This window comes from Spermophilus citellus (assembly GCF_964194105.1).
Source record: "Spermophilus citellus genome assembly, chromosome: 4".
NCBI classification, from domain to species: Eukaryota; Metazoa; Chordata; class Mammalia; order Rodentia; family Sciuridae; genus Spermophilus; species Spermophilus citellus.
Window position 1 is genome coordinate 104,319,767 of NC_138185.1, and position 11,537 is coordinate 104,331,303.

General features: G+C 34.1%; 1 protein-coding gene across 4 annotated transcripts in view; it reads left to right on the top strand.

Annotated features, from left to right (window-relative positions):
- UBE2Q2 (ubiquitin conjugating enzyme E2 Q2) overlaps positions 1-10,705 on the top strand; it is a 57,185-nt gene extending 46,480 nt beyond the window's left edge. For 3 of the 4 annotated variants that reach the window (XM_081293049.1, XM_081293050.1, XM_081293052.1), the window contains 4 exons: positions 1,205-1,253; positions 2,440-2,535; positions 7,066-7,132; positions 9,113-10,705. In XM_081293049.1, coding sequence (XP_081149175.1) covers positions 1,205-1,253; positions 2,440-2,535; positions 7,066-7,132; positions 9,113-9,144 — 244 coding nt within the window. In that variant the 3' untranslated portion in view covers positions 9,145-10,705. The remainder of the gene's footprint in view (positions 1-1,204; positions 1,254-2,439; positions 2,536-7,065; positions 7,133-9,112) is intronic. The other variant, XM_081293051.1, reaches the window with a different exon arrangement.
- Positions 10,706-11,537: the final 832 nt, after the last annotated feature.

An 11,537-nucleotide genomic window follows, 5' to 3' on the forward strand; every position in this document is an offset into this window, starting at 1 on the left:
ATCTTCTTATTAAATACTTTCACTATAACAACTATTATTTTATTTTTTGGGGGGTCCCGGGGATTTAACTCAGGGCCACTGAGCTACATCCCCAGCTCCATTTTGTATTTTATTTAGAGACAGGGTCTCATTGAGTTGCTTAGTGCCTCACTTTTGCTGAGGCTGGCTTTGAACTTCGCAATTCTCCTGCCTCGGCCTCCCAAGCTTGTGGGAATTACAGTGTGCCACTGCATCAAGCTGTAACAACTATTGTTCAAGTGAGTGGTCTACATAGATGTTTTTAGATTCTCTGCAAAGTCATTTGGTTTGGTCAGCACAAGAATGTATGGTTTGCTGGGATAGATTTGTTGGCTAGAATAGTCTTTGGCAAATTGGGGCAAGTGTGGCTCTGGGAAGGACACACAGCCAAAGCTTCAGTAGAGGACTGAATGGTTTGTAGTTGATGCAGTGTTCACAAAGACCTAGTTGGTGGCTTTTGCTTGTTTAGAAGAAAAACTGTGGTAATTGTAAAAACTTGCCATTCCCTTGACTTTTTGTCCTTAGGTTTGATATTTAATGTATTTTGAAATTTAAAAGGAGGAATGAAATTAATTCGAGAAAGGATAAAAAGGTTGAAGATTCTTGATCTAAACAATGATTTGCTAAAGAGATATTTCCACAAATTCTTTGGTTTTAGAGAATAGTTCCAGACCTAGAAAGAAATTGAGGAGTCCTAGAGAGAGATTCCATGGTCAGAACCATTTGAAGTTTCACAATAGAATGGATAAAAATAACTTACTCCATTAAGTACTATGAAGCTGTTCATTATTATGGATAGAGAAAAGTCAGTGCTTTTGTCAGAGTCAAAACTGTTGGGCGTGAAACATGGTGTAGATAAAGTTTGAGATGCAGAGAACCACTTGAATGCTAGTTAAGGAAACAGTCTTCTGCTCCCATTCCCTGGAGTGCTGAGGGTTAAGTTCTTAGTTAAATCTTAGAAATCTGAATATATTCTGTTATTAAGAGTCATTATTTTTTTAAATTGATAGTATTAGAGCAATGACATTAAATTTTTTGAATTACCCATAGTCCTATATCCCTAACAATTTGTTTTCATTTTTGTATTTATCTTCTAATCTGTATTTTCTTAGTAATGGTACTTAAAAATGGATTAAGAAGAAATATTGAGATCTAGAGAAATTGGCATTCTTTTTTGTTTTTTAAGGTACGTCTTGGGTGGAGGAGCATTATGTATGGAACTTCTCACAAAACAGGTGATTTTTTTTTTATGGTCCTTAATTTTCAGTCTCAATAGAGTGTTTTGATTATGTAGATTAGATATTAAGGAGAAAGTTCTTATGTAATAGCATCTACTTTTTAAAAAATCTTATTGTTTCTTTTTAGTTATACATGACAGTAGGATGTATTTTGACATATATACATGGAGTATAACCTCCCATTCTTGTGGTTGTACATGATGTGGAATTACACTGGTTGTGTATTGATATATAAATATAGGAAAGTTATGTCTGATTCATTCTACTGCTTTTCTTATTCCCATCTCCCCTCCCTTCCCTTTATTTCCCTTTGTCTAATCCAGTAAACTTCTGTTACTTGCCCCACCCCTCCTTATTTTATCTAGTACCTGCATATCAGAGAGAACATTTGGCCTTTGGTTTTGGGGGATTGGCTTATTTCATCTAGCATGATAGTCTCCAATTCTATCCATTTAGCAGCAAATGCCATAATTTCATAATTTCTTCTTTATAGTTGAATAATATTCTGCTCTGTATGTATATCACATTTTCTTTATCCATTCATTTGTCAAAGGGCACTGAGGCTAGTTCCATAGGTTAGCTATTGTGAATTGAGCTGAACAGCATCTACTTTAAAAAAATTTTTTGTTTTAATGGCACCTACTTTTTAATAATGAAAAAGTTATTTAAAGTAAGCTAGGAAAATGACATTGTACTTTGTGCTGAATCCATGCTAGAATAAGCATTGAGAATGCTATTCATTTAAGTTTATAATTTGCTTATGTGCACACTTATAATGTAGGATTCTTTTGTTATCTGTAAGGTTCTGAAAGTGGTCCAGCTCTTACCAACTCTTACTCTTAAAGGGGAAACCCTTTAATACCAACTTCTTTTTTGATGGGGGTTACTCGTGATTGAACTCGGGGGCACTCAATCACTGAGCCACATCCCCAGCACTTTTTTGTATTTAGAGACGGGGTCTCACTGAGTTACTTAGTGCCTCCCTGTTGCTGAGGCTGGCTTTGAACTCCTGATTCTCCTGCCTCAGCCTCCTAAACTGCTGGGATTACAGGCACGCATACTTCATTGCATCTGGCCCAGTTTCTTTCTAATGCTGATTTGCTATTGTTGAGTTTTTACATGCCATTTTGTTAGGGAATACTGCATGGCTTTGTTTGAGAGACATGTTTTCTTTTTCCTGTAGGGCTGGAGCAGTGCCTATTCAATAGAATCAGTCATCATGCAAATAAATGCCACTTTAGTCAAAGGCAAGGCCAGAGTGCAGTTTGGAGCAAATAAGGTACTTTTATTAGGAATTTCACATAACGTGTAAGATTCATCTTATGTTACCTTATGAAGCTTCTTCCTGTCTTGCTTTCATTCTTTTTGAGACAATTTATTTTATTGTCATTTGATTTGTTTTGTTAATAAAAGTGAACTGTAGAAAAGAAGTGTAAGAAAATTAAGATATTCATTGATAATTATTTAATATCTGTTCTTTTAGTCTTTTTAATAGTCACATAAGCAAACATACCTAGAGTTTTAAACTTATTATTTTTGGTATGTATACCCTAAAAAGAAAAAAATTAAAAGTACTTTGTGGTTTCTTCACACTGAGATTGCACTATAAGAGTTAATTCTTAGTCAACTTTAATGTGCTTGACTCCAATCTAAATTTATGTTAACTCTTTGAACTCCCTTAATAACCTAAAAAGGTATGTTATTGCCCCAGATGAGGAAACTGAAAGACACAGAAGTTAGGTAACTTACCTAAGGTCATAGTGACAGAACAAACATTGGAACTAGAGAGTCTGACTGTAGTCTTTGCTGTTATTGAATTCCGTACTTTATCAGAAACATCTTTCCAGGTAGAATTGTAGTTATCAATAATATGTAAATGAGCTAAGGATATACACTGAGGGTAGTGTGTTTTTGAAAAATATATGTGTGATGGAAATAATCCTGATTTAATTTTTTATTATTTGAATGTTTTCCCCCAGTGTTCTTTGCAAATGTTGCATTATATACTTGTAACCATATTGCACCTTAAATCGTGAGTCTACTAGAGTCTTTTTTTTAAAATTTTTCTTTTTTAGTTGTAGATGGACAAAAATACCTTTGTTTTATTTTTTATGTGGTGCTGAGGATTGAACCCAGTGCCTTAACACATGCAAGGCAAGTGCTCCACCACTGAGCTACAACACCAGCCCCCACTAGAATCTTAATTCACAGAAAAAGCAAAATGTTGAAAAGGTCATTTTAAACAATGATTTATTTTTTAGCAGGTGTTTCTTTACACTGGAACAAAATATCATTTTATATAAAATCCAGAAGTTGAACAATTTTCTAGTGTTTAGTTAATTACATCTAACCTAATAGTGTAAATATATATACTGTTTTAAGGCTTAAATGTGGCAGTCAAATGATTATGTACTAAAATGTGATATATTTTGTTTACTTGAAGGTTGGGTCTTGCTTTGCTGCCCAGTCTGGCCTGGCACTTAAGATACTCTTGCCTCAGGCTGCACATTAGCTGGGATTACAGGTTAAATTTTTTTTTTAATGATGAAATATATTCTTCCTAAATGTAGAGTTTGTAAAGTAGATAAAAGTATAAAAAACTAAAAATGTCACTTGTAACTTGACTATTAGAAATATGCCAAAAAGTTAATAGTGTTTCTGGTCTTTTCAATATTTTCTTCCTGGCATCTGTTTATATGTAGAACATAATGTTAAATTGGATTCATTTAAAAAAAAATCTAGCTCATTTTCTTTTTAAAAGAGAAAATTTGAAGGGCTCAAACTAATGATCTTATTTTGTAATTGAAAGATTTTGTCAGTACCTCACTATGCAAACTTTCTTCTGGGCCTCTGATCTGTATCTGGAATACAATTGGATAGGTAAAGTCTCCTCCAGTTTTAAAATTCTATCTTTATTGTATGTTGAAGATCTCTTCGAATCAATCAATAAAATACAGTGACATTGCTTAAAGACAATTGTGCTTTGTGAGGAATGTGTAGTTAGGCAGTTTTGTTATGTGAACATCATAGAGTGTGTTTATTACATAAACTAAGATGGCTATGATGTCACTAGGTGATATAATCTTTTGGGACCATCATTCTACATGCCGGCCTCCATTGTTGGTTGATTGAAGTGTTGTGCCATGCATTAACTGTGTATGTCTTAGAAGTTGAATTTGTTTAGTGAATTGCTATGAAAATTCATTCTTTCTTATTAAGAAATATTTGTCAGTTAAGAAGTTGGAAACTTTGCATAATGAGTTTCACCTTCTTCCTCAGTTCTAAAAAGTCTGCAGGGAATGGTCTAAATGTTAACTTTGAAATGCTATTAAAAAAAATAATAAAACCTGAAACTAAATAAAAGCCTGTGAAGCTGCACTCAGTGGAGTATACCTGCAATCATAGCAACTCAGGAGGATAAGGCTAGAAGATTGCAAATTTGAGTCTAGCTGCAGCAACTTAGCAAGATACTGTCTTAAAATTAAACAAAAACAAACAAACAAAAAACCTGTGGTAGGGCTGGTGGAGCAGGTAAGTGACAGAGCGCTTGCCTGGCATGCATGAGGTTCTGAGTTTGATTCCCAGTACCACATACACACAAAATAATAACAATGATGATGATGATACCTGGGATAATAAACCTGGGGGGGGGGAAGAGGTGTCAAAGTAAGACACTACTAGGGGCTGGGGTTGTGGCTCAGTGGTATAGTGCTTGCCTATCACAAGTGAGACACTGGGTTCAATCCTCAGCACCACATTAAAATAAGTATATAATAAAGGTATTGTGTCCATCCACAACTAAAAAAAAAATTAAAAATAGTAAGCTAAATGGTGTTAAAAATTCTATTTGTGTGTGTGTGTGTGTGTGTGTGTGTGAGTGACAGAGAGAGAGGGTGTGTGTGTGTGTGTGTGTGTGTGTGTGTGTGGGAAAGACAGAGCATGGGCACATAAGAGAAACGGACAAGAACATATAGATGTGCTTGTGTAAGCATAGAGTATCTTTGGAAGAGTATGTAACAAGTGCTAATTGTTTCTGATGAGGATTTTAAAAAATATTGGTCGGGGTAAGTTAGAGATGAGAGGGACTTTAAATTGTTTTGTGGTCTTTGAATTTCTATTTGCCATTTAACTCTTACTTCAAAATATTTAAAAAAAAGATACTGTCAGCTGTTGTTCTAAATGAATGAATTTGCCTTCTGAAAATGTTACTAAAATGATGTAAGTATAAGTACTGAAAAACTGAAGTTTCCCTGATAGAGATAGGGTCAGAGGATGGAGCTGAGAACTCAGCAGATCTGTGTAGGAGAGGTAGCAGGAGTTGGGACAGATAGCAGTACAGTTTTGCCTTGAGTATCTTTTATTTTTGTCCTTTTTGTGAAAATATAGACTGGGTGGAAAAAAAAACACTTTTAAAATTATTTTTGAGATGACACTACTGCATACTTTATATATTTTAGTTTTTAGATGATATGCCTTATGACAGGGTTTTACTATTTAGAAATTGAAAATTACTACCCTGTTTATATCCTTTTCCCGTTTTTTTTTTTTTTTAATGAGTCTATTTACAGTTTGAATATATGAAAACACACTCAACCTCACCCAGTAATAGAAATGCAAATCAAAAACCACAGCTGAGGGCTGGGGTTGTGGCTCAGTGGTACAACAGCCCTTAGGGCCTAGCACATGTGAGGAACTAGGTTTGATTCTCGGCACCGCATATATAAAAATAAATATCATTGACAATGAAAAATATTGGAAAAACAAAACACAACTGAATTCTGCTTCACCAATTGTCAGAAATAGCAAAGATTTGGTGAAGTACTATTAATGAGGTTGTATGGAGGCATTCATAGATGGCTTGGGGCAGTCTTGGAGTGGGCACTTCAAAATTATGAAGGCACACGTCTTGACTCAGATCTACATTAGCCATTTTACCAGTACTTTGCACATCTGTGTATACGTTGCTCTTGCAACAACCGACTGCTTGTGCATATTCTTGTAAAATCCTCAAGGATATTAGTTGTTAACTTGGATGGAGAAGGGAACTGGGTGGTTGGAAGTAGCAAAGAAGAAAAAGTTTTCCCTTGGAATGTCCTTGCACTTTTTTTTTTTTCCATTCTTCTAAGCAAATTTATTACTCAGAAAAAATTCTATGACATAATATAGTAGATAGGTATATACCACTTTGGAGAATGCACATGATATATAGTTTGAAATTAAGATGTATGTCAGTTGTACTCCTGGGGACAAAAACCTATCATATACTTACTTGGCTCCTTAAAGAAGATTCTATATTTTTGTCAAAAGAGGACTCCCTTAGTAATAGTTTGGTGCCAACTATGGGCATTTTTTTAGATTTCTAATTTAAAAATATCAATCACTTGTATAGTACTTGAATCTTGTTTTGATTTTCTTGTTTGAAAGTAATATTTTGTAGTTTTGTCTTTTTGGATATGTTAATGAGTAAGAGAGCATGGATTTTATTCATGTCCAAATGAGTATTGTTTAACTTGATCCATTAGAACGGAGGGGGACACTAGAAAGCTCTGTATTTGATCAATGGTAGGAAGACTTATAAAAATGAACCCTGAAACTTTTAGGCTTTTATTGGCATAAAATTTTGGTTTTGTTGTTATTAAAAATTGTAGAGAATAATGAAATGAGATGTGACATTAAGTTAAAATTGTTTCAGAAATAAATATTGTGTTTCCTATATTATTTTAAGCACAGCCATGATGCATCCATACATTTACTGTAACAATTTTCACCTAGTTACAGTTTTGATTTAAAATGTGTAATTCTCTTTCAGAATCAATATAATCTAGCAAGAGCCCAACAGTCCTATAATTCCATTGTACAGATACATGAGAAAAATGGTAAGTTTAATTCAATAAGTATTTATTGTCATTTATGAAGTTTTGTAAAAAATGTATTGATATTCTGTTTAATTTTTTAATCAAGTACAGTTATCACAGTGAAAAAATTTAACTTGTGCTGCATCCAAAATCTTTGAATGAATCTTTTAACACTCTGCTTCTTTCAGTATCTTTTCAAGTAGATTAATGAGCGAATCATAGCACTTACTTGAAATGTATTCTTTAGAATAGAGAGTGAGTTAAAGGCAACTCCTTATAGGCACAGTTCTTGTTATAATTGGGTAAATTCAATAAGGATCATAATCAGCTCTTTCTGAAACATCTTCAGAGTACTAGTGCTTTTGACAATTTTATACAATTTTCTATTCAAGTAAGAACAATTCTAAATTCAGCATATACTTCTGAGCAATATCTTTCTTAAAATATCTTTCATTAACTTTAATGGCCTTTAAATTTTGCTTGTATTCACAATGCACATATTTTGAGGATTTTGTCTCTTAACAATGAGAGGAAAAAAACAATGAACTAATTGGAAGACCTATTTTCAAGTACCGTTTTTTGTCACCCACCAGGCACTGGTGACCCTGAGTAAGCCTCAATTTCCAATCTTTTAAATTTGGCATGTATGTCTTGCCACCCTTGTGAAGGAAGAGTAGTGTGCATGTATAATATTTTGTAAGCAAGTGCTAATAAACACACTTCATCGTAGTAGTGACACACTGCACGGTGACCCTTTTGTGCCAAATAAATAACAGGAAGTAGTTTTCCTTAAAGAGGAGAGTTTGTAGTAAATATTCTTTACTTTGCTAGAGATAGGGTAGTTTGTAAGGATTTGTGTTTTACACTCACTTTTATTTTAATGACAAACTTGTCACTTTTTTAGTGATTGCTTGCTTCTGGAAGTAATATTCAGAATAATTTTCAAGCTTATGAGTAAGATGATGATGACCTTCAGGACAAGACCAGGTTTTCCTAATGATCATTTCTAGTGCCCCGCAATGAGTAGATCCAAAAACACTACTACTTCAGAATCTTGTAGCTGCCCCACAAATCTTGGTTGTTTCAATGACAGTTTTATACCAAATAGTACTTGGTCTAATTTGCCTTTCTATAGGGAGCTTAGATTTTTGTGGAGTCTGGGAATGATCACATTTTTTTTTTATCTTTCATTTTATCTTAAACATTACAAGTGGCATTTAAATACATTTACAGAACTTGCTGTGTGTGCGTGTGTGTGCGTGTGTGCGCGCACGCTATGATGAAAGAGCAAGAGATTCAGAATTAGGAGAGATGGATTCTAGTTTTGTTTTTAAATATGTACATATTTTTTATTTATTTGACAGATACTATTATTTGTTTTGTATGTGTTTTGACATAAATATGTATATATTTACATACACACATTGAATAACTAAATCTGGCTAATTAACACATTACCTATAATTTTTATGGTGAGAATGCTTACCTGCACTTTTAGTATTTTTCAAGAATACATGTATTAACATAGTCACCATGTAATGCAGTACATAGAGATGAATTCTGTTTTGGTTCTGTTACTATTCACTTGGTTACCACATCTTCTTTGAGGCTTCTTCATTTGTAAAATAGTATCATTACACTGATGATTTTCAATTTCCTCTGATTTGAAATTTGCTTTTGGATAGTAATATCAGTTAGGTTTACTTTCAAATACAAAGGTGAAATGAAAACCTAACATGAGATCTACTATTACACACTGTTGTCTTTAGCTAGGGATACCATTAATAACAGAGATCTTATGCTGTAAACTCAAGTACAATTTATGCATAGAAAATAACTTGATATTGTGAATACAAAATGCTGTGTTAATTCAGTGTAATTTTTACAGTAGGTTTAAACACCAAATTTTTGAAGTAGAGACTCTGCCTAACCTTAAATGCCAGCTCTCCTAGTTGGCTTAAGGATTAAAGTGTTTTAACTTTTTTTTCCATTCTATTTCAGGCTGGTACACTCCTCCAAAGGAAGATGGCTAAATATGTTGACTCTCATATGTTTGGACCAATGTTGCTTTAAAGAAAATCTTTCCAACATGCAGATACAAGCTTTGAGTGCCCCTATAACAGCAGTACCGAAGATGTTAGCTAATAGATATTTTAGTGGATAATCTGTCAACTGACATCGAGTATAAGTTACAGCCTTTTCATTTTGCTCACTTCAGTTATCTTGGACTGAGCAGTGGGGCCTTTACTGTATTTTCCTGATAAATACACTTACTGGCCACTCCTTATCTCTTTCTTGAAAAGTGAAATCTTTTAAGCAGGCAAGTCAGCATCAGGTTACTGTGGTTGCGACTTGGCAGTAGCTTTCCTATACTGAGTTCATGGGTTTTGAGGATTTGCAATATACTGTTCCATTCAGAGCCAATAAAAGTTTAATCAATGTTCAATTGGTTTAGAAAATTTTAAGCCTTCTAAACCACGGCCTTTTAAGGTCTAAAACCATTTTATGATATTGCCAACTTAATGACAGGAAATTTACTCATTAAATTGTTAAACTTTTTTATGGCTGTGTGAAGATATGAACTGTTTCCTGAAGATATGCTCTTACTTGAATTGTACGTTTTAGGCAAAGCAAAGTAAGGCAATGCCACTTAAGGCTTGTTGAGTAGTAATTTCCACTGGGGCAGCAGAGTCTTGCTGGGCTGAATCGAATCGGTTTCTTTTGGTTCAATATTTCTTACAAAGAAGAGCCACAATATAGAGCTTGAAGTTATTTAAAATACTAAGTCATTTTACCTTTCCATTTTATTAACGGGATGTTGCAATGATTTGTAAACTAATAAACTTATAAAGTGATTGGCATGAAAACAGACTTCCTTGAGCAAAAAGCTATATAGTTAAGTACAAAAAGATACCTGATTTGGAGACTTTGTTGTCATGACAATGGCTTTTACAACCAAAAGACTAACAGGAACTCATAATTCTTTTGTACAACCTGACTCAAATCAATGTACTCTCCATTTTACTGCCTTACACGAATCAGTCCTGTTTGGTTGGTGAGAGATTTTTTTTTTTAAATAAACCCAAGTTTGATTTAAAAATAAATTCTAGTTATTAAGCACTTTTTAAAAGAAACCCAGAAGCACATTTTTCTGCACAAACCAGTTACAAAGTTGAAACACATTTCTTATGCATTTGCTTTAAGATTGTTTTTAACTTTGTAAACCATATCTGAGAGATGTGACACTTATGCATTATTGTGTTTCTTTTGATTTTATTTTGGTTAGGACAGTAGATTAAGATCTTCTGGCATTCTTGCTCACTTTAAATTTATATAAAGCTCTGATTGCCAGCTGCTCAGATAACAAGTGACAAGGCAGAATTCTTTAAAGCATTAAAGTTCCTTAAGCCTAAGGCTAAATCTTGAATACATTATTGAATTCTTTAATATCCTGATGGCTAGCAGATTAACAGCTGCACATTTGGCATGCTTTCTTTTTTGGATTTTATTTTTCATTGCAGATTTATTTGGCAATGTACAGTAAATTTTGTAAACTTGCATCAAGTTTATGAATAAAGAACCATTTAAAAATTACTTTGTCACCTTTCCCTCATAAGAGATACAGTGCTTTAGGTATGTTTCAGGTAGCCTCTATTGAATTTCTGGAATAGGGTATTTAAAGAGGGATGGGATGTGGGGAGGCTTGAGAGGAAGAGGCAGATTGACTTTAAAACTAGAAAGCTAGAGAACTTAGAAACTGAGTACATGCCTGGTATACTCAGCTTTCCTTCAATCTTTTCCCTTATCCACACTCAGCTGTCATTTTCTTCATGGCTGTCTTTAATTTCCCTAGTTTAAATAATCTGTTCCTCCTTTTATATACCTATGGCCTCCTTTTACACAATTGTCAGGTTATCTCATAAGACGTTCAGAGGTAGGACAACTGTAGGCTCAGTATATCTGGGCAATACTCTGCTTGAGATTTTTCTGTGCCAGTTTCATCTTTGGATTGAATGTCATGTCTGGACTTGCAGTCACGCCTTACTTGGTATTGGGTTAGGTAACGCTCCTTTCTGAGTGTCTCCTTAGGAGATGAGGAAATCTTTAGAAGTCCCACTCCACCAAGAACACTGCCTCTTAATTTTCCTAGTGCCCACCCCTAAACCAGTGGATGGTGGAAAGAATAAAACCATCCTGATTAGTTTGGACCAATGGTTTTCAAATTTCAGAGATCCTGGAGACCTTTTATTAGGAGGCTTTTAAGGTCAAAACTACTTTCCTAACATAAAAATAAAAACATTTTGCCATTTTCATTCATTCTGAAAGGACGGTGGAGTTTCCCAGAGTCTACAATCCACATTTCCTGTTAAGCCAGTAATCAGATTTTCAAAGTGTAAAATGATGTCACACTATTTACTACTGGGGG